At 39.6% G+C, this 27,983-nt stretch overlaps 1 protein-coding gene and 1 long non-coding RNA gene across 2 annotated transcripts; both read left to right on the top strand.

Annotated features, from left to right (window-relative positions):
* The first annotated feature begins 28 nt into the window (after positions 1 to 28).
* LOC149770917 (uncharacterized) lies at positions 29 to 27,983 on the top strand. Its single transcript, XM_089948989.1, has 3 exons — positions 29 to 122; positions 26,898 to 26,984; positions 27,347 to 27,983. Exons 2-3 carry the CDS (start codon positions 26,909 to 26,911, stop codon positions 27,778 to 27,780), a joined length of 510 nt encoding a protein of 169 aa, XP_089805115.1. The 5' UTR covers positions 29 to 122; positions 26,898 to 26,908; the 3' UTR covers positions 27,781 to 27,983.
* LOC149770918 (uncharacterized) lies at positions 2,131 to 4,203 on the top strand. Its single transcript, XR_016418430.1, has 4 exons — positions 2,131 to 2,335; positions 2,808 to 2,925; positions 3,292 to 3,433; positions 4,044 to 4,203. It is a non-coding gene; the product is annotated as an uncharacterized LOC149770918 (long non-coding RNA).

Here is a 27,983-nt window from a genome sequence, read left to right as displayed (position 1 = left end):
TGTTCAAGGACAAAATTCTCTATAAAACTGAGTGATAACGTTTGTAAATTAGTCTGAGCGATACACCCGGGCGTCAATTCTTGGTAGCAGGGGGAAAAGTTATCTGATTTGCATACACCCAGGTAAGTTAGGTATCTGTTCAGTTTGCATAAACATGGGATTTTGGTAAACAATTCACTTGCGGAAACGACTTTTTTGTTGCTTTGTTGTTCATTTTGCTAGAGGGAAGTTGAGCCAAGATGGTAATTAATTTAACTATCTACTATAAACAAAAATGGCGTACGCACGAGGTAGTCAACAACGTAAATGTCTCCCGCGCTTGTCGCTTTCCGAGAAGAAACGTCGAAAAGCTGTCAGAGAAACCGAATATGACCTATCAAGGATTCTGATTTGGGGACCAGTTTCATCGATGGAGAGCATTGATGGAAGAGTTTGGACTGACATCAGACAATGAAATGGCGAAGTTTTTTTTGGACAGGTAGGCCAATGTCTACGTGTAAAGTGTTCTCAATTGTCAGCATCTTATTCCTATGTTTGAAAGCACGGGTTTATTATTAATATCATTGCACTAGGACTTGGCTTGCTTTGTAAGATTCCCTAAATAAATGTGATGGGTTGATCGATATTTCACTCGGTGATGTTATTTTGTGTATTATTTATCTTAGGGTGGAATATTATATTTTTATAACATCGTGCTCATAAAGGTCATTGTTTTAAATGTCTATTAGGCTACCTTCGTGAGACAGCTTCATTAAATTCCTTTATATACATATACAAGCGTTATTATTATGCATATCCTCTCTCTCTCTCTCTCTCTCACACACACACACACACATAACTTGGGTGAATGTGACAAGCACAGTACTTGCATAAAAGTTTAATAACCATATGGTCTACACCTTTATAACAAATAATACATGTTTAATGTTGATCTGTTCATAGGGATTTCTGTATCTGAATGTAGAACTGATCCAGTACAATTTTGATGTCATGCTTACATTAGGATGGATGGTAAATTTGTATTGTACTAGTACATTTATTATAAAGCACTGCATTTACTACAATTACAAAAGGATCTCTAGTCATGATAGGCAAGGATATTGTAGTGTTACCAGAATATATGCAGGCAGGTTGTTATGTTATCAGTTAACGTTTTGAGCTGCGGTATTCTTGCTAAAATGAAGTATTTAATTTCTAAGTGTTTAACACAGTGCACACATAAACATAGTAAACACATATTTAATCATATATATACGAAGTTACAAAGAATATAGCAGAAGATGAACCCAAGCATACAGAACCGATGGACAGAACAGCTTCATGCTTCACATCAACACCTGGCCAAGTGCTTTTGCAACATACAGAGAGAATGAAAACACTTTCAGTATCTAAAATATCTGCTATTGAATCAGGAATGGTAAAAATTACAAATTTCTTACAGATTTGTTTTTAGGGATGTCTTACAATTGTCATTCTACTGGAAACAATGATGTAACAAATGCAATGCTGATCAAGGACATTATTATAAATGTGACAGCATGTTGAGTTCCCACTTAATTCTATTCTTAGCTTAAGTTAGAAAAAATATTTTGAATTTCGCTTTCTCAAAAGTGGGGTGGGGTACTTTAATGTGCTACCTGATGCATGGGAAAAGGCAATGTTTACTGTAATTGTTTTGGTTAGGCAAAAAAGCTCCAATATAATGTGCTGGCTAACAAAGCTGTTTTTCCTCCACCTTCCACATCCCTCACTACAGGTAAATGAATACTTTGCGAACCGGTGATTGTATAGTTTGAAATTGTGATTACATATCTCATATGCTTTCTTTATGCTGTTTCCCATTTATAGCTATGTCCCATATGCAGTTGTTGCTAACACCCTCTTCCCATCTATCCACTTAGGTCTTGATGAAGGCACATATGACCTATTTAACCTTTTTTAAAAATACTGAGATAACAGAGATGAAGATTTTTTTGACACCACAGGCATTTAATTAGAACTTTATTAATTAGGACCGGTAATATAACTTATTTGGGGTTTAATTCAAAATGCTGTAAGTTCTTTTAAAATTTAAATTTTTTATTCTTGGGATTTAATGATTTGATGATTTTACAAAACTTGTTGGTTTTCACTCTTTACTGTTATTAAACTTTGAATTGGAAAGCTGTTTCTGTTTTGATTATTGCTCTTCATGCACTTTTAACTTTATTTTGTCTACTTTCATTTCAAGGTTGCCAAACAAAAGGAAAACATGGCTTTATTACAATGGTCCCGAGACATCATAAACCAGTTTTGGTTTTCGTGCAAAAGTGCTAGCAGCTACGAACAATTTTTGGTGAGTTAGCAGCCCTTTTGTTTGAAACATATATATGTAAACATTTGCTACTGTATACTTATGTATGAAATCAAAATTACAGTGCATGATCCTTATCTTCTGATTTATTTTAATGCATATTTTATACATCACCAAAACTTCTAGGTATGTAGTCTATTAAAAGTAATTTATTCTAAATGTCAGAGTAATGTGGAATATTGAAGGAACATTGATCCAAGCAAAACTGTAATCTTGCTACATTAATTGTTGGCCAAATCTGCAACGTAGCTTTCACTTTATGATAAAAATCAAGTTATCTTATCAATATGGGGTCACCATGACAAACGAGAAGAGGTTTAGATGCTATAGTTATTGATTGTGGCATTCTTTCAGCGGATCTGGAGGAGTGTCCTAAATCACATCACCAATACACATGAGTAGATCATTTCACATGGCCAAAGCATTAACAAAATGTATACATGAACCTTTGTAGGGAATGAACCAAACTTTGGCTTGATGCAACGACGGATGCCAATGTGCTAAAAACCTTGTCACCGGTGCTCTTGGATCAAACGGTTCCTAAACAGAGTGGAGTATTATTTAAATTTCAGGTATGCCATTTCAGGATTGCAACAATAGCATGGTATTTAAAAGAAAAATGAGAAGACCGTTTTAAATGTTTTTGTTCTCAACTTAAGAATAAATTAATCTATATATTTACCATTTGAAGATCTGAATAAGTTATCTTTCATAAGATGTGTGCACATGATACATGTATAGTGACTCACCTTCTCATGTCTTTGGTAAGTTCAGGTATAATACATGTTCATCAGGTATAAACAATTCCATGACACTCTATCAGTAAAGATTTATGCATGCAATATTTACCAACAGTACTGATTATATAATAATTGTATTAATAGGTTAGCCGATTAAAATGACACATGTTACACGATATATGTTTATGATAATTGCAGAAGCACTGCTGAGCATGAAGTCTTTCATCAAGAGAGTATCAAACATCCCTCCTGTGTACAGGATTAGGAATGAGGTAACTGCTTTGGATCACAATATGCATAGTGGCTGAGGTGTTAAGGGAAACAAAGAAGAGGAGATAGTGTAAGTTTGTTTCGCTACAGGAAATTAGAAATAATTTTATATATTGATGGTACATTATGATCCCTGCTTGGACATCAATCCAATGGAATAATATTGACATGTACGAGTCATTAAAACTTTGTATTGTATCTTGCAACAATCGGCACAAATGTTGTATATTTGTGGTAAGAAATCTTATTATTTACATGCAAACACATCTTGTAATTAGTATTGTTATCATTATATTGGATATTTATTTTGAATTGAGCAATGCAAGTCTAATAATTACATCCAATGATATGAAAAGTACTTCCCAGGAGACTGACAAACTTTATAAGGATATATGGGATTCGTGAAATTTCCTCAGTACATTTGGTGAAGACGTTGTTATCATGATGATTACAAGCTAATACATGTTCATGAAAACATGCTGTCTTCTGAAGGAATGGAGAACATGCATCCTGTCTCATATAGTACTTTGTAGATAGAACAAATAAGAACAAAAACAACCTTCAATAACTCCTTCTTGGGAACTGGTCCTGAGGCTTTAATTTTGGGTCAAACGTTAAATTGGGTTATCATGAGGATGATTGTCAATCAAGTTAAGAAAATAAAAATTTTTTCAAAACAGGTATCAATGTTACAACAAACAACGCGGCAGATGGTTCGTCTACCCTTACAAGGAAAATAAAACATATCCCCACATCATGGAGCTTATGCATGAAGCATTCATCTTTTGACTTGAGGGAAAGCAGGGTATTCGGAGGAGAAAAGAACTAAAAGAAGATAATCCCAGGATAATTTGTAAAAACATTTCGCCTCCAGAACCAGCATCAACTCTTGTTTTGGTGAAGGAGAATATCTTTCGATTTTAGATATGTAAAATTTGAAACAGTGTCTGATATATGGAGGTGTCTTCTAAGGAAGGTTGCACATTATATAGTATCATGTAAATAGCAGTAATTTAAAATAAAATCATGTATAATACTGTATCTTCAATTGTTGAAAACATTTTTTTTATTACATTCTATATAGGCAGAAATAGACTGGTGTTAAATAAATCTGAATGAAAGTAATATTGTTTGATGCAATATTATGTGCAGTTACAAAACAACAAATAATGACAACTGTATCACTGAGGACAAGAACATCCCATCTGTACATCCTGGCCAAGGCAAGTACAGCCTCGTCAAGGATTAGAACTTGGAAATTCTGAAAAATTATTCCAATTTGTAATATGCTATTTCTAAAATGTAAAACAATATATTTTAGAACATAATAGGAACATGCGCTTATTCAAAGGTTATTCATCTTTGATCAGCAAATTCCACTGTACACATGGTCAAACCTACACACAGCTTTTATTTTGAGCACTGACAGTTCCATTGCAACCAGAACTGATATTAAGTGTAGTGTATGTTATGATGGACAGCTCAAATGGTTTGGGGAACATTTCTGGAAGTCAGAGACTCATGCATTGGGATCAGATAGGAATGGCTGATTGAAAATGACGATATAATTTACATAATAATGTTATCGCTGTATAATCATCAGTTTAGATTTGTTTAGCATAGTGAAGTACCTACATTGAAACCAGGTAATGAAAAGAATCTACGCGATGAGTATCATTTGCAAATAAAGAAGCCCTTATCATTTGCATATGAATGCATGTCTCTTTTTGGACGACTTTCAGTTTTTAAATTCTTTCACTGTGGTTGCAAAGAAATAATCTAAGCATATGTCTCATTAGGAAACCAGCCTTGCTAAAAGTCTTGACACTTCTTATGTTAAACAAACTCTTAAGGATGTTAAGAATAAAGCATTAACTTTTTGTTACCATTTTGAATTTATTTTAAAAACATAAATACATTTATTACTTGAATGGATAAAGAGCAAGTGGACCTTAACAGTATTGAATATTTGTATGCCAGTGGCGTAGATCACTTCTACCTATATATGAAATGATTTTAGCTAATCTACCTTTAGGCCCTCATACAAAAGAATTTATATATTTTAGCCGCATCTCTAAGCCACTGCATATATTGGGTTTGGAAGAAGGAACTAAAGTTGGCATTTCTAATGTCAACTGGAATTCTATTCCAGAGCAAAATTCCAGAGAACTGGAAACATATTTTGAAAAATTCCTTATTTGGTTTGGGAATTTTATAATGTTTGGTAGACATGGATCGCAGGTGCGGAGTATTACCAGAGAGCCTGTACTGGAATAGTGATCGTAAATATTCAGAAGCGCTATTATTGGATATTCTGTATATTAATTTGGCTTTAATCTACCTGATTCAATCTTTAATAGATACTATTTTTAACTTATCAACTAAATTTTCCTTGCTTTCTTTCTGTACTGATATTAGCCTGAATGCTATTGCATGAAGATATAGCTTTGCTATGCTTTTATCACTTGATTCACTACACACTGTGTTACAGTAGTCTAAATAGGGTTGCATATAACTGCGAGAGAGATTTTGGATTTGCAGTGTGGCAGTTTATAGTAATGTCTAGCACCGGGGCATCGTGCCTCAGACTTGTAGCACGATAGTAGTGAATAGGGTCACCTTACGTACAATGCAAAATAACATTACAGAGACCCCTGGGCCACTTTACGTACAATGGAAATTTAACATGGCGAAAAATCGTGTACCACTTTACGTACAAGGGGAATTAACATGGGAATAAATTGTGGGTCATTTTACGTACAAGGGGAATTTAACATGGGATTTTTTTTTAAAAATTTTTTAAAAAAAGGGTAGGCAACTGAAAAGTCATTCTCTTTTCGAGAAATATGGCTGGCCCTGAAAAGGACCTTTGGGTTTATGTTAATGTATTCATTAACATAAATGGCACCGCATTGGTCTTCTTCTTGTTCTTAGGCTGCGTCTGACTGTTGGCCCGTAAATCAGCACTCTTTTCAGGCATCCTTGTCTTTCAACGTAGATCCTACGTATCCACAGACTGGTGTTTGTCCTGTGGACAACGGTCCACTTGGATCGGACATACATGAGCATGTCCGTCCTAAACATCATGGAAGACACAAGGGTGGATGACTCAACTGTGGTCCACATCTTGAAGCGACGAGAACAGGTGAATCAATGCAGTGAACTGCGCTTATTTATAGGTAGAGGTAGGATTGAAACGGATTGAGTTCATTCACCAATCCAAACACGCGTTACAAAATTCAGTCAGCTCGCATCCAATCCGAAGAGAACAGTCTGTGACGTCACGTGGTCTATATAGATTCGTTAGCGCTTGTGTGCAGTCAATCTATGCGACAGTGATTCAACATGACGGAAACTCAGAAAACGATCCATTGGGGTGCACCAGCAGGGGAGACTGCCCAAGGGAACCCGGACTTACTTTCAGAAGAGGTACATTGGGATTTTGTGGATTTTCTCTCCTCGCAAGAATTTGTTCCGGAACCTTCGTTACCTTCTTCATTACCGCAAGTGGAGAATTTTAGACAGAGACAGAAAGAAGAATTGGAGAAATTTATACAACGACAAAAGGAAGCGGAACAAGCTTTTCTCCTACAGCAACAGCAGCAAGAAGAAGAGGTAAGAGAAAAACAACAGCAACAACAGCAAGAAGAAGTAGCAGCAAAGAAACAAGAGGGTGAAAATCAAACGGCTACGGTACTGTTGGACATTTTAGCGGAGTTAAGAAGTCTGAAACAAATATATCAGACTTCTTTATTACGACCGAAAAGAATACGACCTTCCCGAGCTAAACACGCCAACCCTGTGACTAAGCCTACCGTACCACCCTTAGTGATTTCAACCCAATCATCATCATCATCATCAACATTACGCAGTCTAGAAGTAGGCCTTGGTCGTGGCAAAGGCTTAAGGCAGTTAAAGTTGATTGGTTAAACTCACCCCTACACCAAAATAAAAAGGCCCATTTCAGGGCCACTCACATTTCTCGAAAAGAAATACAATTTCAATTTGCCAATAACTCAAAAAACCCACTCATTTTATCCTTATAGTACGTGTCTGTGTATGAGTGCGTGAGTGTAGCTTCTTATTTTAAAATCAAAACTCAAAGACACTTACCTTGTATCATTAATTTATTCTTTTCTCCATTTTTTTACAATCCAATTCACAATTCACAACAGAACACTTTAATTAAAAGTTCATTGACTTCTTCTGTCTCCTTGTTTAGTCTCTCTGTTTTTTGAATTTTTTCACCGTCACACTCTTTTCCTCTTCTTCTTCCTCCTCCTCGCTTTCTTCCCTTCTTCTTTTTTTCTCCTGTTTCTTTTTCTTCACCTGTCTTCTTTCTTCCTCAGAAGAATGCCTCTCTTCCTCTGAAGAATCCCTCTCTTCCTCCTAAGAATCCCTCTCTTCTTCTGAAGAATTCCTCTTTTCTTCTGATTCCTCTTGTTTCTTTTTTGGGCAATCTGGAGACCAATGTCCTGTTTCTTTACAATAATAACAGGTATCTTTACTTTTGTCTTTTCTAGACCCTGTTTTTTTTTTTGACGGTCTGGACACTCTGAAGACCAATGCCCTTTCTTCTGACAGATATAGCAAGTATCTTGACTTTTATCTCGAAAGGAAGGAGAGTAGTCCGTGGGCTGGTCTGAAGAGAATTTTCTAATGACCCCTCGCAAAGCTCTGACGAAACGATCGATTTGGTTAGTCTCTTCCATCGTTGTACTCGGCTTGAGAGTGAAATGAATAGTTAAAAGGACAAGACACACACCCTTTTATATACGCTGGTCTGCCATGACTATAAATTAGTCTATGGTGTTTAAACTTGAGTCATTTGAGGTTTTGCACTCAAGATGAAACGATCCTATTCATTCGAGAAGAAAGAAGAAGAAGAAAGTAAGAGGCAGAAACGTGATCTATCGCCTCGTACCAGGGCTGAAATCTTGGCACAAATTCATGCCAGTGATTTTGAAGAGGACATGAGTGAACCAGATTCCGAACCCTCTAAACCAAGTTCACCACCCTTAGTCAACCCTGAAAAGTACTATTCCATTCGAGAGACGGAAAAGCGCTCCTCTAGAAAATTTAGAACCACGGCTTACAAATACACGGTGAAGTTTAAAGATTTCAAGGCTGAAGTGTCGTTAGAGAAAGCAGAAGTGTTTATCACTGGGGCGTGGGATTCTTTGCTCACTGCACTCAAGCGACAATGTCAACCCAAAGAAGACGCTCGCTTGAGACTTTCCATACAACACGACGGTTTGAAATCCCCTGTTTGGATTGAGTTTAGCACCCCTGCAGAATTGACCGCTTCCAAAGTCATGGACAAGATTCAACACGTACAACAATCTAATGATCAGTTTGACATCACCGACGGAAAAGCCACACTGGACATGACCCACGTCTCTCCTCCTCAAGGAACTGGACGCAAAAAGATGTTATTGGTGGACGACCTTCGCATCACCAAAAAGAGTCTCGTCCGAATTAACAACACTCATGACCAGATGTGTTTAGCTCGTGCCATCGTGGTGGGACGAACCTATGCCAACAAGAACGCCACGGTAGAATGGAAAAGAACCTGGAACACTATTCAACGTTCCCATCGAGCCAAACAACGAAACGAAGCAGAACTCCTGTTGCAACAAGCTGGCCTGTCTAAAGACGCACCCTGTGGCATTCCTGAGATGCAAACATTGCAAGATGTCCTAGCTCCACGCTACACCTTGAAAGTGCACCCTCAAGAAATGGGCGGGCCTCTGTTGTTTCGAGGCCAAAATTTTAAGGACGGAAAATACATTCATGTTTATTATCACGATGACCATTTCGATACCATTACCACCATCACTGGATTCCTGGGATACAGATATTACTGTGAGAAATGTGATTATGGTTATAACAATCGAGAGCAACACAAGCATTGTGGAATGAAATGCCAAGGATGTTTGGCCTCTCCACCCTGTCTGAGCGAAGAACCAGTGCCTTGTTCAACTTGTCTGCGCACGTTTGTCAGCCCTACCTGTTACCAACAACATTTGAAAACGCAAGGTTCACAGAAGAAATGTGCTTGTCAACTCCTGAGATTGTGCCCTACCTGTGGACAAAGCATATGTACCAATACTGCCAAGGCACACGTATGTCGAGAAAAGAAAAAATGTCACATTTGTCACAACATCGTGGACTTGGAACACCAATGCTACGTGCAAAAATACCAACCCCCACCAGAGAAAGAGGACGGTCACAAGAAGAAAGGCAATTTCATCTTTTTCGATTTCGAATGCATGCAAGAGACTGGCATTCACATTCCTAATTTCTGCGTGGCTCATCGAGCGTGCGAGAAGTGCATTCAAGAACCTATCTTCAGTCATTGCCCTCACTGCAGCAAGATTCCTGGAGGGCGTGAAAAAATCTTTCGGGGACCGAACACGTTAGCCGATTTTGCCCAATGGGTCTTAGACCCCATCGACAAGACTTGGAGCCAAGAGGACATCGAACGTTACGGAGATTGTCATCGTCATGCCACGGTGATGGCTCACAATTTTTCCGGATACGATGGACAGTTTCTTCTCAGATACTATACGGAACATGGCACCGAACGTCCTAAAGTCACTTTGAACGGAGCCAAAATCATTTTCATGCAAATGGGACAAGTACAGTTTAAAGATTCGATGAGCTATTTGGCCATGCCTTTGAGTCGAATGCCTAAAACGTTTGGAATGACAGAAATGGCTAAAGGGTACTTTCCACACTTTTTCAATACGGAAGCCAATCAACACGCCGTTCTACCCCATTTACCTGAGGCTCACTATTACGACCCCGACAACATGCGTACCGAACAAGGAGAAGCTTTCTACGCTTGGTACCAGGCTCACGCCTCGGACCCTTTCGACTTTCAGGAAGAAATGTTAAAGTATTGTCGTTCCGACGTGGACATTTTACGACGTTGCTGTGGAAAATTTCGAGAACTGTTCATGGAACACGGAGGGGTCGATCCTTTGAAAGAAGCTTGTACCATTGCCAAAGCGTGTTCCTTAGTGTACCGACAACGATTCATGCCTGAAAACACCGTAGCTGTCATCAGCCCACAAACGACCCACTATGTCAAGCGTCAATACTCGGTCAAAGCCCTACGCTGGTTACATTACTTGTGCGACAAGGAAGACAAATGGATTCAGCATGCCCGCAACGGAGGGGGTGAAAAGACCATCGGAACGTATTCGCTCGAAGTCTGGAACTTAGAAAACCCCAAGATCGTGTACGAGTTTAACGGCTGCTTATTTCACGGATGTCCCGTCTGTTACCCTGACCGTGGCACTAGAAATCAGTTTTTGCAACGAACCATGGAAGACTTGTACCAGGACACTTGTCAGCGGAGCCTAAAGTTAGAACAGCAAGGATACCAAATGGTGGAAATGTGGGAACACGAGTACGATCACCGTATGAAAACCGATCCCGAGTTTAAACGCCTCGTGGAAAGTTACCAGTTCATGGACCCGCTGAACCGGAGGGATAGTTTGTACGGAGGAAGGACCAATGCCACCTGTTTGCTGTACCAAGCCGACGAAGAGAAAGGAGAAGAAATCAAATACTTGGACGTGTGTTCGCTGTATCCTTTCGTGTGCAAATATTGTCGCTTTCCTGTAGCCTATCCTTCCTGGTGTCACACTCCCGAAGACCAAATACAATTCAAAGAGAAATACTACGATCAAGAAGGTATCTCTTTAGACCACATAGAAAAAAACGAAGGCAGGCGATCGTTTGCCAAAGTGATGTTAAATTGCTTGTGGTGTAAAATGGCACAACGACCGTGTTTACCCAAGACGGAATATTTGACAGAACCTTCCCGCTACTTCCAGATGATTCACGACAAAACCAAATACATGAAACACGTGGACGTCGTTCGAGAGAATTTGATCTTGGTCAATTACGAAGAAGATCTGGACTTTGTACAAGACGACCCTTCTGGAAATGTCATCATTGCGGCTTACGTGACAGCTCATGCTCGCTTAAAATTGTACGAAGCTTTAGAACTGTTAGGGGAACGCGTCCTGTACTTTGACACGGACAGTTGCATTTACATCCATCACCCGATTCAACATCACCCTGACATCGAAGGAGACCGTTTAGGAGCCTGGACAGACGAGCATCCCGACGACAAGATTCTAAGTTTCGTCAGTGGCGGCCCCAAAAATTACGGCTACGAATACCGGGACAAACAAAGAGAAGTGCACACGACGTGCAAAGTGAAAGGACTGACTCTGAATTATCGTACCAGTCGAGTGGTCAATTTTGGGGTATTGAAAGAAGCCTTGCAATCGGGAGAGGATGGAAACTTTAAAGTGACCACCTATCAACCCAACAAGATTGTACGTTTACCCACTCATCACATCGTCAGTTGGCCCTTGGAAAAAGTTTATCAAATCGTGTACCAGAAGCGAGTTCGACTTCCCAATCATTTCACCTTACCGTATGGACACGTTGGTATAAAACATTGGTTGTAAGAGGATAGTTACCCCACCAGAAAGATGACATCGCCACAGCAAGAATCGAGTGAGAAACCCGATGAGAACTCCAAGTTCAAACCCTACCATTTTCCAGTCTTCTTACCTGACTTTTGTGATTGTGCCCGTCAAATGGACACGTTTCAGAAATGGCCTACCGATAGGGAAGGATTACCTTCTTCGCATGTTTTAGCTAGAACAGGATTTGTCTACTTGGGACCTGAGTGAGGATTGGGATACGAGGTACAGTGTTTCGCTTGCGGACTAAGTTACGAATGGATCTATGTATCTATAAAGATTCAGCTATTCTGGAACATACTCGATGGTCTCCGCACTGCCCTTACCTTTCTATGGCCTTTCCACCCATCACACTACGGTACAATGTTGACGGTACCTTAGAGATGGTACCTTCCAGAACAGGACATAAAAAACGTAAAAAAGGAAAGATGTACAAGCTGGAGACTGCATTGCGACTAGTATAAAAAGGGGCTATGGTCAAGATCGATAGTTCATTGGGACTACCAAGACCGAGCGAACAAGATGAATACTTTCAGAGAAACACATAACAAGTTGTTTAGAAAGGCACAATTGTACCATCAGTCTCAATGCGCATTACGTGGTCTTGTTTAAAAGCCCTCGAGATAAATCGCAAGTGCAAGTCTTAGCCAAACAGTTAGGAACGCCTTGGCTGACTCAGGCGTACGACGATGCCACTCAAACGCCAAACGCCTATTTACTCGTCGATTTGAAACCTACGACTCCCGAGGATTTGCGATTTCGTACCCACTTGTTTCACCACTGGTGCCAAGACGGAGGGCCTGTCCTGTACACGTCTCCGTCCTCGACTTAATTTCACTCCCCATAACAAAATCTATTAAAACCTCAGACCCTTTTTCGTCTGTCTCACACAACGTCAACATGACGTGAGTCGCATCTTCCCGTCAAATTCATTCGTGCCTTGTATGGCATCAGTCGAGAAAAAAATCCACAAACACGAGATGTGTCTTAGAAGCTAGTCTCAAAGATGTCTTACGATGGTTCACGGTGACGGCACGTCAAATACTCCAAGGAATCATTCAGATTCCTCATCAAACCCAACGCTTTTTCGATCGAAACAAAGTCGCTTTGGTCCAACTGGCCGATCCCCGCATCGACACTCAAACCAAAAAACAAATCATCTTGAAACCTGGAGGGAGCGGTACTCTAGGAGGGGTCATCATTCGCTCTCTCTTAAGATGGGATCCTAATGCCCCTAAAGTTATACCCAAGAAAAAAGTCCAACGAAGCCCCAAGAAGAAGAAAAAGACCAGGTCCCCAAGGAGAACTTCTCCAGTGGCAGGACCTTCCTCTTACCAGACACCACCCCGGAAAAAGAAAAGAAGCCCCCAGAAAAAGAAACAGAAAAAAAGTCCCCAGAAAAATTAAAGTCCACAGAAGAAAACTAGTCGCAAGAGAGGCACTTCGGCCAGGACGCAACTTTACACTCGCAAACCACGACCTGCCACGGCAGTGACTGTGTCTCCGGCAGCCTCACGTTCATCCACTTCTCCATTGATGACACCAAGAACTGAAGAGTACTTGGAGACGTTGATCACACCAAGAACTTCTCCGTTGATGACCCCAAAAAGAACTTCCACATGTGGCATGGACCCTCCAATTTAGTGGCAGTGGCTGCTGCTCACAAAGTACCTTCTCCCAAAATCAAAGTCCAAGAAAGATCGGGCATGTTACAAAGTTTACTGGATTTGTCCAAGCAAGAACTGGCTCGATTTAGTCCATTGCGTACCCCTGCACGACGTGTCATGCCTGTCCTCAAACTGATAAAACGTAAAGACAATCAGTGGCGACGCGTTCCAGTATAAAAAAGGCCTGTGACCAAGTAGGGTATCAGTGTTTTTTTGGTGCTCCTGAAGACTCAAAGATGTCACCCTCCAGAAAACCCCAAGGAAAGAAAAGGAAATGACTGCCACCACGTTTAGCCAAACATGGGTACATGTTATCTGTCCTGTCCAAAGCTTCTCCACCCCTACGAAAAAAACTCATTCAAACGGCCTCCAAAGAGGTCATCGATACCGTGTGCGAATGTTGTTTGAACGTTTTGAAAGGCACGATCCCTTTGTCCAAACACCAGAAACAATGCTTAGGCAAACATCGTCACGTTCTTCGCCAAATGGCTCAAAAGAAAATTCCCATTCGTCAAAAAAAGAAGATGTTAGTGCAACGTGGAGGTATTTTGCCTCTCTTGTTAGGCCCCATACTGAAAGGAGTCTTGGGAACCATGTTGGGAGGACTGGTGGGAGCAAGATAAAAAGGCCCTCGGAAGTCCCAAGATCTCAGAATCGACCGCTGACAACCCCATGGAAGGACGAAAACTAGCTTTAGTGCCTTACAAACGATGGATGGAATACCATCGTTGGCAAGAACAAGGCACCCCGCATTTACCTCCCAATCCCAATTTGAGCGAGATGTCCCAGTTACAACACGAATTGCAGTCCTTGATGGATCGCCAAGATTTGTCCGAAACAGAAAAATCGCAAAAGTACGGTCAACTCTTGCAACGACTGCAACTCTTTCACCAGAAAGCTTTAGACGAAACAGCTCTACCCACTCTGAAAGATTTTAAGACCTTGATGAAAAGTCCAGCACCATCACCAGTACCAGTACCAGTACCACCAGTACCAGTGACCAAGACAGAAAAAGGAGAAGAAGAAGAAGGGTTTCAAACTCCACCAGAAAAAGTACGCAAGTTAACAACACCACCTACCTCCAGAATTGGATGGATTAAAAAGATGATGGCCACCCCTTCTTCATCACAAGAGAAAAAGAAAGTGAAGACAGAAGTGAAACAAGAACCGATATCCCCCGCTCAGACATCCCCCTCCTCTTAAACACCTATTGCCGGTCGCACACGCAAAGCATTGCAATCCAAGAAAATACCCCAAGAGAAAAAGAGTAGCATCCTACAAGAGTGGGTGCCTTATTAACACACAAACACAAAAAATGGAAAAAGTCTTAGCCAGCATTTACTACGATCCCTCGCATCCTGCAGGTTACGCAGGAGTTCAAAAATTGTATCGTGCTGCCAAAACTCGACTGAAAAGTCTCCGTTTACCTCAAGTGCAACGATGGTTACAAGAACAAGCTACCTACACTTTACACAAACCCATTCGACGCAAGTTTGCCAGAAGTCGCACCCGAGTGGAAGGCATCGATCATCAATGGCAAGCCGATTTAGCCGATGTCTCTCATTTGGCCAGCTACAATCGTGGCTACAAATATTTGTTTTGTGTCATCGACGTCTTTTCCAAATTTGCCTGGGTCGTGCCCTTGACTTCCAAATCCAGCAGCGAGTTAGTGCGAGCCCTGCAACGGATGTTGAAACAAAGCGGTCGTCACCCTCTTCGATGGCAAACGGACAAAGGCACCGAATTTCTGAACCAAGCTTTCCAAAAAGAATTAAAGAAACGTGACATTCATATTTTTACCACCGAGAATCCCGAAACCAAAGCCAGCATCGTGGAACGTTTTCAACGCACTTTGAAAGAACTCATGTGGAAATATTTTACGCATCACCACACTCTGAAGTACATCGACATCTTACCGCACCTGATGCAAGCGTACAACCAATCTTACCATCGAAGCATCGGACGTGCCCCGCAAGACGTGACTCCCGACAACGAAGTGCTGGTGTTTGAGCGCCTGTTTGTTACGTCCCCGACGAGGGCTGTCCCCAAGAAAAGTGGAGAGTTGACCGTAGGAGATTGGGTGCGCATTGGCAAAACCAAACGCACTTTCGACAAAGGTTACTTACCTAACTGGACGACCGAATTGTTTCGCGTCACTGGACGAGTGCATGGCCGTCATCCTGCCGTCTATAAATTGGAAGACATGAACGGAGAAGTGCTCAAAGGAAAGTTTTATTTGCCCGAGTTACAACGTGTCACCAAAAAAGAAGACGACGTGTACGACATCGATAGCATTCTCGAATGCATAACCCTTAAATTGGGCAAACGACGTGTCAAAGAAGTCAAAGTACGTTGGAAAGGATATCCGCCCAGTTTTGATTCTTGGATCGACGCTTCGTAAGTCATCGACTATAAAAAGAAGTGACCATCATGCCCTTTCACACAGCAGACGCAGCTACGTCGACCACTCCTTCTTCACCTAGTTCTTCTGTGCAAGATTTACAAAAACAACCCTTGTGGGTGTGGTGTGGAGAACGTGTGCCTAAAACGCAAATCGTCTTTTTCTGCCAAATCTTCGTGGTGTATTGTGTCATCGGGGCAGCCATCGCCAATTTGAGTTTGCAACAAGGAGACAAACAATTGTGGACCATTTTGTTGAGCAGTTGCATCGGTTACCTGCTTCCCAGTCCCTCCCTGAAATTCTCCTCGATCGGGAACCTTGTGTCCAGTGCCAGTGTCAGTCACCACTCCAACAACAACCACAATCAGAACCCCATTTTAGACGGAGACACGCCTCTGACGTCCAGTAACCCCTCGGACAGCCACAGAACTCTGGAATTATGAGTCACCGAAACCAATTTTACTTAACCTTGCCCAGTGACAGTTCCATGGAGGTGTTTCCCAACAACACGTTGTGCTGTTACACGGCCAAATTACCTCAGGCCATCCCCTTAGATCACGAAGCCCATTGGGAAGAGGCTTTAGTAGAAATGATTCACCCGACCCAAGTCCTCAATGTCCTTAACAACCAAAATTTTTTTACGGTGGAAGTTCATGACGAGCAAGTGCAAAAGCACTTGAATAATGTCAAATATGATCTCAAAAAATATAATGAAACAACTCGAACGTGGACCTACCAGTTGTTGATTCCCCCAGGCTATTATTTTAGTGGTCAACATTTGGTCAGCACCATAAGCTCCAGGTTTAATGCCGTGTTTGGGAAAACGTTGGAGCTTGCCCAAAAAAAGGTCACCCTGAAGTACCACAAAGCAGCTCGTCGCTTCTTGATGAAATTTGAGCCGAGTAAAACCGTGTCCATTTTATTTTGTCCTGAATTGTTTGACATGTTGGGCGGTGACATGGAGCTGAGGAAGAAAGTAGAACAGAAAGGACAACCCAAATTACCAGTCATTTCTGACAACGATTCTTTTGCCAAGTATTTTCGTTCCCTGGTAGAACTGAACCAAGGACTGAATTTGATGTTTGTGTACTCCGATGTAGTGGAGTACAACGTGGTGGGACACACCTCCGTACCGTTACTGCGTGTCATTCCTTTCAAAGTGGATTCTGCCACGAACGCTGACGAGGAAGGTGGAAACACTTACCACGTCCACCGCGAATTTGTCCATCCTCACTATTTGCCTGTCAGCAAGTCGTATTTGGACACGGTCAACATTACTATAAAAGGAGATTTGGGACAAAATATTCCATTCACCAAAGGAAAAGTCACGGTGAAACTCCATTTTCGAAAACGGTTTTCTCACGACTCGTAAGTCATGTATCTAGTGTACCGAGGGGTTGCTCGACAGCGAGGACACGGTTTAGGAGATATGTTAAAATCGGCCTTTCGTTCGGTGGCCCCGGTGTTGAAAGCAATGGTGACACGCGGATTGCACGCCTTGAAAGATGCGGCACTGACGCAAGGCAAAGAATTTCTCCAAAATGTCATCATCGACAAACAAAACCCTAAAGAAGCCTTCATGAGGGCAGGCAAAAATGTCTTGCTGCAAACGGGTAAAGACATTTTAGGCCGACGAGACACACCTATAAATGCCCTGCACGCTACCTAGTCAGGCATTCAGCAAGGACAAGGCAGAAAGAGACGACGACAAAGAAAACACCCTTTCACCAGACTTCAAGCTAGAAAGGCCAAGAAAAGAAGAACCGTTCGAGACTTAGACGTTTTCGATTATTGAAAAAGAACAGAACAAAATGATGCACCGAGAGTCTTGCGCTTGTTCCAGGACGGAACTGGATCTGTTTTCCATGCCCCCCACCATGATGACCATGCAAGAATCTCAGTGGGTGGAATTTCACCCCGTCTCCTCATTGACTGATTCCGCTCCCATCGAGTTTGAAATCAAAGGACAGCCCGAAGATTACATCGATCTGAATAGCAGTTACTTGTACTTGAAAGTCCAAGTTCTAGATAAAGATGATGGTGAAGTAGATGACAGTGAGAATATAGCTCCCGTCAACAATTTCATGCATTCCTTGTTCAGCTCAGTGGATTTGTACTTGAATAACAAACTAGTCAGCAGCAGCATGGATACATACCCTTACCGTGCCTACCTGGAAAATCTCTTGACGTACGGAATAGATGCCAAGGATACTCATCTCAATGCCTGTGTGCTGTGGGAACCTGACGAAGCGACCAAGTTCGACGCATTGGATGGAAGCAATTCCGGCTTTGAGCAAAGAGAAATCAAAATCTTAAATAAGAAGAGTTTAGAACTGATGGATCGTTTGCATTTGGACATGTGGTTGCAAGAGAAATATTTGCTGAACGGGGTCAATGTCCGCTTGAGACTGAATCGCAGCAGTACCGCTTTCCATTTGTTGGCTGATCCTGCTAGGGCTCCTAAAAGCAAAATCGAAGAGGCCAAACTCTACGTACGACGCATGGAAGTGTTACCCAAAGTAGGTAATGACATCAGTCAAACGTTGAGCAGAACGACCGCCAAGTATCCCATACGACGTGTGGAAGTGAAAACGTTCACCATTCCCAAGGGACAGCATTCTATGATCGAAGATCATCTGTTTCAAGGACAGTTACCCAAGCGTTTAATCCTTGGTATGGTCTCGAATTCAGCCTTCAACGGAGCCTTCGGTGAAAATCCTTTCAACTTTAAACACTTCGACGTGAAGAAAATCGAAGTCAGTCGCGATGGCAAGACCTTGTGTACCCGACCTTTCGAACCTGACTTTAGTGACAAGAAGATGAATTACTTGAGATCGTACTTGTCCCTGTACGAAGCCACCGGTCAGTTAGGAACCAACACCAGTCACGGCATTACGTACGACGATTACGCAGGAGGCTATGCTTTGTGGGCTTTCGATTTCACTCCAGACCAAGGCAGCGACGAGGAACATTTCCACCCTATAAAATCTGGCCAGATTCGTGTGGAACTTCAGTTTGCAAAAGAACTACCAGCAACAGTGAACGTCATCCTGTATGCAGAATTCGATAATACCATAGAAATCAACAGTTTGAGAGAAGTCATTCTAGATTATTAGAAGCCATAGAAGACTGTTATCCCTCTTTACCTAGTGGAGAAACTTTAAAGATGGAATGTGAGGAGACCGTGGAAAAAGAAGAAGAAGTGATCATGATGAAATCGAGATGGTCAGAACAAGAAGCCCATTTAGTCTCCTGTTTTGCCAAACACTTGGTCGAAAAAATGACGGAATTGATCAAGAAAAATTGTTATGGATGTCAAAACGATCATCCCAGTCAAATTCAACACGATAAATGCCTGATGTTGAGTCAAGAAGAAAAATTGGACGAGTATCTAGACGAAGCTTGGAGTCTCATCTCGAACAAAGACGTGTTGCATCAGTGGTATAAAGACTTGCGTGAACATTCTTGTCCACCATTAACCACTCAAGAGATCCATCGTATCGAAGCTCTCCTGAATCAGAGTGAGGAAACAGAACGAATAACCGTTTATTCGTCAGACATTTTCAAGCAAAAAATCAGGATAGAATTGACGACTTATTATTACCTGTGAAGATGAAAAAAAGCACACACAAAACATGGATACCTGGGAACTTTATTACCTTTTGAACCACAGTTCGTATACGGCTTCTTGGAATCCTGTCGTCTGTGCTAAAGATGAGCTCCCTCATCGCAAACCTAAAGACCATCAAGCTTACGTGATCAACACGGACGACAGTCATCTCCCAGTAACCCACTGGGTAGCCGTCTACTTTCCTCAAGAAGGATGTGTGGAATATTTCGATTCGTACGGATTGCCCCCTTTGGAAGACGATATCATTGACTTTATGAGAAGAAATGCTCAGACTACCCGATTCAATAACGTGAAATTACAAGGCACAGATTCCTTGGTGTGTGGACAGTACTGTGTGTATTTTCTGTATCATCGCAGCCTGGGCTATTCCTTAGAACATTTAGTGACTCATTTTGATCCTCGTTCTTCTCCTAGAAACGATGTGAAAGTAGATCGATGGTTTTGTGACCATTATGCTTATCTTTTGTCTCAAGCTAGGAAACGTAGTGTCCATCAATGGCCTAATGATTTCCAACAGTGGAAATCACAATTTCATTCACAACGTTGTCAGCCCCGTTTAAAGTAGATTGTCAATTGAGAAAAAAATGTTTGTGATTTGAAAAAATTGTTTGATATTATATTGTTGGATTATTGTTAAAAATGTTAGAGTACTTGTTTAGTGTTAAGTGATTTTTGAATAAAAAATGTTGTGTTTTGAAAAAATGCCTTTGTCTTTTGTTTAGCTATAAGAATGTTGGATTGATGCTCTTTCTTTTCTTACTATCCCTCTCATGACACTCACTGAACGTTGCGGCTCGAAAAACCGTGTGGGGGATGTTTTCCTTCACGTCCGCGCTTTGACTTTAAGAACCGGGGTTGTTTCCAGTCTAACCATCCATTGTCGACTCATCCTCCTAAGAAGATGTGCTCCAAACTAGCTAAGCTCAACGAAGCCTACGTGAATTTGCATAGGGTCAGACACAGTCTGATACCGAAGCCAGAAGAAATAGAGAATGTGAGAATGTTAAAAGTCACTGAAGACCTGATAGAAGAGCTCTTCAGAGAAGAAGTGAACAGGGAAAAAGAAGAATGGATAGAGAAGTACAGACTTCAGAGACAGCAGCAACAGCAGCAGCAACCTGAAGCTGACAAAGGCTTTGTCGATTGTCGTATCGTCACCAAAGAGTTCTTCTTCTCTTTCCGAAGAAGCAGACCTATCGCCAGAAAGTCTATCCTCAGAGGACATCGCATTCTTAGAAACTAAAAAAGATTGCCATAGCAAACAAAAAAAAAAAACAGCCCTTTTCAGGGCTACCCCAATACTCTAGAAAAGAAATAACCATCCATTTGCCAATGTGTGTAGGTAGAGTAGTGTGAAAATAAACACTAACTCTTTTTTAAAAAATGTGAGGGTATGTGTTTGTGTGTTTGTGTTTGTAAGTGCTCAAGTACGTTGGTATGGATAGTAGATTAAAATGATGTCTTTTTTGGTGTTTGAGGTGTATATTAGGGGTTAGATTGGATTGCTTTGCGTATGTGAATAGTCTATTGAAGTGGTTAATAAAAAAAATTTTAGAATAGGAATGGGTAGCATAAAAAGTGAGTGAGTGTTTCTTTTAGGTCCGCGCGTTGTTTTTTTGGTCATGATCTAGGTAAGATCAATTATATGCTTTTTAGGGGATGTTTTCCTTCACGTCCGCGCTTTCACTATAAATTGAAACTCGTTCGGCAGTCTAGCTACCCTTGTTGATTGATCAACACCAAAAATGAACACGAGACTGTCTAAACTGTTGGAACTTCATGTGCATCTGGAATATGCCAGGCGCATATTAAATGAACTGGCCGCGGAAGCCATTGTGGAAGAGGGAAGGATAAGAGAGGAGGAGGAAAGAAGAAACAAAGAAGAGGAGGAGAGAAGATATAAAGAAGAAGAGGAAAGAAGATACAAAGAGGAGGAGAGAAGATACAAAGAAGAGGAGGAGGAAAAGGAGAGAAGAAGAAAAAATTTCAGAATCCCAGAAACCGAAAATTGGGATTCTGAAGCGACATATCCTGCCTCTGCTCTCTCCCCCCAAAAGGTAAAAAGTAACTGGGGGACAAGATGTGTATGTGGCGCCAGGCCTGGAAGGTGTCACCATTAACCAGGTGTCCATGAAGTTCCAAAAAAAACCAGCCCTTTTCAGGGCTACCCAATACTCTAGAAAAGAAATAACGATCCATTTGCCAATGTGTGTAGGTAGAGTAATGTGAATATAAACACTAACTCTTTATTCATAGTGTGAGTGTATGTGTTTGTGTTTGTAACGGCTAGCGTACGTTTGTGTGAATAGTAGATTATGGGTTTCTTTATTGTTTCTTAGCGTATGTGGAGAGTATAGTTTGGGTTTTATTATATGAAATGAGAAAGTAGGGGGATGTTTTCCTTCACGTCCGCGCGATGTTTGGTCATGATCTAGGTAATATCAATTTTATGTCTTAGGGGGATGTTTTCCATCACGTACGCGCTTTTCATATAAGAACCCACAGTATTCGTCGTTCAAACCATTCTGCAAAGAATAAAAAAGAAGATGACTTCGAACCACCTTGACAAAATGGAAAAATTGCAAAACGTCCTGGACAATTTAGGAATGATGGAGCAAATGTTGGTTAACTTAAACGAGGATCACTATTCTTATAGTCCCCATCGAGTGAAGATGGAGATAAACAACTTACGAAAAATGAAGGTAATCATCAGTGATCTGTTGAAAGAAATAAAGGAGGAGAAGGAGGATGAAGAGGAAAGGATAAGGATGAGAGCATGGAACGAAAAAATTGAAAAAGAAGAAGAAAATGAGAAGAGGAAGAAAGAAGAGGAGGAGAAGAAAGAAGAGGAGGAGAAAAGAAAGAAAGAAAAGAAGAGAAAAAGTGTAGGACAGAAAATAAGAAGCTGGTGGAGAAATAGAAGAAATTAGAAGAAAACCAAAGGCCCTTTTCAGGGCCAGCCATATTTCTCGAAAAGAGAATGACTTTTCAATTGTAAACCCTTTTTTTAAAAAATTTAAAAAAAATAAAATCCCATGTTACATTCCCCTTGTACGTAAAATGACCCACAATTTATTCCCATGTTAATTCCCCTTGTACGTAAAGTGGTACACGATTTTTCGCCATGTTAAATTTCCATTGTACGTAAAGTGGCCCAGGGGTCTCTGTAATGTTATTTTGCATTGTACGTAAGGTGGCCCTATTCACTACTCACGATGTCCCACCCAGTCACATTATCCTGACACCAGGCTGACCAGTCCTAACACTAATCTATTAATGCTGAGCGCCAAGCGCATCAGCTGTTAGTACAATATTTATAAGTATTTGGTAAAACGCGGCCGGGGATCGAACGCACGATCTTCCGCATTCGAGGCGGACGATCTAACCAGTATGACACCGGAGCGTTATGTGTGTAACTGTTATAAAATAGTTTTCTGCACCTTTCAGAGACAAAATCTCTTATCCTACTGAAAAGCCAAAAACTTGACTTAACTTTTTTACTAACATGTTTGATTAGTTCAATCCGTTATTATCTACCAAAACTCTCAATTTCATAAGACTCCAAGTCTGGTCACCTTTCTGTATTTACTTCTTCCCTCCCCCTGCTGTATCTCTGTCCCTGCGTAGTGGTTTATTGTAGCCTTGACAGTGAAATACATTATCACTGTTGTTAGCATTTAGTTTGGTTTCAGTGAATCCTGAAACATGTATATTATTTTCCTTGGAAGACATCATTACGGTAATCTGGTCTATTTTTCCCATTATACCTTTTACATTTAAGTGACCCATGTTTAAACCTTTTGTATTACTTTTAACATTTTGGTATTATATAAGGTGGTCATATAAATGGGGTGACCTCTGTATTTTATATGGTAACTGCGCATGGTCTTCCTTTATAAAATGATATTGAGGTGGGGTGTTGAGCATCAACAAGAAAGTAAAGCAGTTTAAACATACAATGTTTGGTAAAATAAATAATCAAATAATACAAATATACATTTTCTAAGTTGTGCAAAACACTACTAACTTAGACATTAGAGTCTTTGCTAAGTTACTTAGAACCAAATATTTTTTTCAAAATGTGTCAATACTGTTTTGCAAGATATAAATAAACAATTACCCTCATTCTTGTTTGCCTTGTTTGAACTATGTGTAGAGCTTGGTCAGCTGCGGCACACGCTGCACAGCATGACTTCCTCCTCTTTCCCCTCTGGTTCTCGCTGCATACCTCGTCTTTCTTTTCTCTCTTCCTCTTAAAGTTTGATCTGGAATTGAGCTTGAAATTAATTTGAGCTGATTTAAGTCTCTATATTGAATTTTAACATGTACAAGTATTTCATTGACAACTAACATATTCATAATTACTTATAAAACTTATAGGAATATAGTGCTAACTGAGAATCAGAAATTAATGTATGAGAGGTTGTGATTTGATGGCAGTTTTCTGGACTGGATAAGGTGAAGTGTTGGGCGTCGAAAAGTTAAAAAGGGCCCCTACATTCCTCGAATAGGCACCAAAGCAAAGTCTACGTGTCTATTCACTCACTGTGCATAATAACCAATAAACATGCTCAAGAATACAACGGTGGTCAAACTTTAAGTCACTCTTTAAGTGTGTGTGTGTACTTTTTATGATTTGGCCATGAGTTCTGGACCTGGAGTCCATATTCCATTCGCAGATTAAACAAAAAGCTGTTGTTTAAAACCTTTTGTATGCAAAGTATTAACTTGGAGACGCAGTACTCAAATTCGTTTCCGCTTTGTTTGAAACGCCAGAACGATGGGTGTTTGGGGTCCACTTCTGACAATCTGGTTTGAATTTATAAATTGATTAATGACATTACTCAGGTTTGAGCATTTTTAAATATCCTTGACGCATTTTATTTATGAAATTGAGTGGTGTGTACGTGAGTGACTGCAAATTCTCCTAGACAAGAAATAGATTACCTGTGGGTGTTTCCAATACTGTTCAAAGCACGTCGATTTAAATTATTCTCGTACCAAAATAAACTTGTAAATATAACTATAAAAATAGTTCTACAAACATTTCAATGTTTCCTCTCAAAATTAAAATTAGAAAGGATAATGATAAGGAGAAAAGAACGAGATCAGAAGAAGATTGTACTCACCGTTGTTGACATTTTCCGCTGTCTCTTAGCGTGGTTGTGTTTTACGTCATCATATTCAGTGTTTACAACATGGCATATAATTATGCAAATTACGGAATTATGTGGGTAATCACTGTCGAGCGGAATTTCAATATTCAGACTATATAGTCGTTACTCTACGTACGAATATTTTAAAGATCTCGTGTTTCATAACGAGAACCGTTACGTACTTTATATTACCCCAAAATTGCCTTTTAAATAGTATTTAATCAGTTGACATATATGTGTCTCAACATTTATGCAAGAAAATTCACCCTCAGCTGCACTATTGTGCCTTTACGGTAGAATCTCTGTTTTATTTTTTCACACATGCAACATCAATTATAGCATTTTACTTCACCAATTGGCGATTACTAAAAGCTTATTGCTTCCGTTAAAGTAGTATGAAAACCAGCGGAATTTTTTTTTCTCTAATATTTCATACAGAATTCGAGGTGAAAAGTAAGGGAACATGAGATGAAAATTAATGATCGAGATCATTATTTTTTAGTTTGATCTGTGTTGGCTCATACTTTTAGATATATGTTAACTGGTTTGTCCAATATATTGAATGCCTCACTTTTTTGCATGTGATCAGGTAAATAAGATGGGATGTTGTACAATTACTTTCACAAAGGATATTAAATGTCTCTTTCGTATCATTACTATTGAAAGAAGTATTTTCATTAATGAAATAACAGTCCGAACATATATAACTTTTACATTTAGTTGATGATCTCTTTTTATATGGGGGCCCCAAGTGGGCGAGTGGTCTAAAGCACTCTCTGTTAGGGATCTCACCTCTATCTTCGGATTCGGCCAATGTGGGTATGTGAGAAAGCTTGCCAGTAGCTTCTCGTGGGTCGGTGGTTCTTTCCGGGGTTTCCCAGGGTTCTTCCCATTAATACTGGTCGCCATGTATAGCCTATAGTGTGCTGCAAAATGGCGTTAAACCCTGCAACAACTACAACTTTTTATATGATTTGTTTTGTAGTTTATAATTAATTGGAAAATCTTTAAGACTTTTGGTCCTTTTATAAGCAAGGGTGGGTTTGCTTTCGTGTAGCGATTTAACACTTGCTTTACATTATAATTTTAATAAATGCCAATATTTATTGATAATCTTACCTATATTAGGCAAATATATATTTGCAAAATTTCGTCTCTCAACCTATTCTTAGAACTGATTCTCGGATGGACCGTCAAAATATGATATATCCCAAAAGTCTATATTCCAAAACTCTATACGGCATTCACCAATCTAATTATTTTTAAAATTATGTCCCTGTTTAAAATAGATAAATGAAAGCGCAATTTAAAATTAATTCTCAATCAATTATGAATGATTATTTATACAATACTTATTTATTTTATGATTATAAGTGTTATGCACACCATATAGTTTTATTATATAATTTGAGTTCTGAAAATATATTAAACATTCTTCAATAAAAAATCAAAGTATAATCTATCATTTTTAAAAACAATTTGCATTATTCCTATTAAAAATATTAATAAAAATGTTTATCTCTATGTATTAAGAAATTATACATACATACACACGCACAAACACACACACACACACACACACACATATATATATATATATATATATATATATATATATATATATATATATATATGGCGAATAACGGTCCATTCAAGTGCACTGGATCAGGCAAGGGATCACGTTTGTCAGGGATTGATTAACATAAGTCTAATTAAGTGACTACGTACAGTGCAAAACTAGTATCTAAATAGAATAAGGGCTTTCGACTTTTAATAACACTTTTTCAAAAACACGTACAAAACATAGACAAGACAAACAAATAAAACTGAAAAAATCGTTGTCTTTGCAAAGTCATAGACTATGGTCATATTAATGTTTAGTTTTGCATATACAACGATTTTTCTGTTCTTTTTGTTTGTCTGTGTTTTGTATTTACCTTAGGAAAAGACTCATTAAGAGTCGAAAGCCCTCAGGCTAGTTAGATACTAGTTTTGCTCTGTTCGTATTCAGTTTATTATTATTATTATTATTATAGATATAATATATATATATATATATATATATATATATATATATATATATATATATATATATATATATATATATATATATATATATATATATATATATATATATATGCCACTTATTGCCGTGCATTTCACTTCTAGGTAATCTTGACATGGGCAGTTCGGCATCACTTCCATCTGGAAACCACATCAACAAGGAAGCAAGTTCAAAATTGCCACATAATAGTGGTAAGTATAGATTTATCCTTGTACATTCATTTCTGTTTATAATTAGAAAACGAAGATACATATGGGCAGGGTCTCACGAAACAGAAGTAGCTAACGGTAGGTATGAAAATCTCTAAAACATGTACAGTTGGGTAAACCAGAGGTGTATTTGTGTATCGGGTAACTATTCATTAATACTTAAATAGCAAACATTTTTATTTGTGTTTTCTTTCATATTATCAGCGCTAATGGTAATTGCACTGTTTGTTTTTTTCGGGTTGAGGAAAGGTCTTTACTTCGTATTGCGAAGGAATTTAAACAGTCTTTTATTCATCTAAACGTATCAAACATTTCTTGTTACAATATCCATTGAACTTTTCTAGACTGGTACTTGAATAAACAACAAGAAACTGAAAAGAGGTTCGAAGAGATGAAAAATTCACTTGCGGAGGAATATCAAGAGAAAGTAAAACAGTTCCAGGAAAGGGAGAAGGATTTAAAAGAAGATCTTCGACAAATTACGGAGAAATTCGAGGAGGAGAAACGATTACGAGAAAGAGAAAGACAAGAGAAAGAATATAGTGCAGCTGAAGTTAAAAAATTGGAGTATAAGCTGCAGGAGAAGAAAAAGTCATTTAAAACAAAACTGGAGAATGAGCGAAGCGAAAAAGAGAAAATGAAGTTAGATTATGAAAAGAAATTGGAGGAAAGCAAAGGTAATATCGTCAGAAACATGGTAACGGGTGCAGCTGGAAAGGTTTATGACTATGCGTCAGGCGGTTTTGGCAAGGTGATTGAAGGCATTGTGGGAAAATGAGACTTTTGTTTAGATCGCCTGAATGTTCTGCGTAGGAAATAAGACTGAACTGTTTAAATGATTCAACATCTAAGGTGAGACTTTTGTTAATAATAAGAACGATCTTGTACCAAAAATCACAACAAATGCAGACTTTTTTCAACTGCACCTTATTTCGAACAGAATTGTACACGAATCTATATTAAATAAAGCAGGTTACACAA

The sequence above is a fragment of the Sinohyriopsis cumingii genome, unplaced genomic scaffold (genome assembly GCF_028554795.1).
Source record: "Sinohyriopsis cumingii isolate HCF-2022 unplaced genomic scaffold, ASM2855479v2 utg002217l, whole genome shotgun sequence".
Lineage (NCBI taxonomy): Eukaryota > Metazoa > Mollusca > Bivalvia > Unionida > Unionidae > Sinohyriopsis > Sinohyriopsis cumingii.
This window is presented reverse-complemented; position numbering and strand designations above follow the sequence as displayed.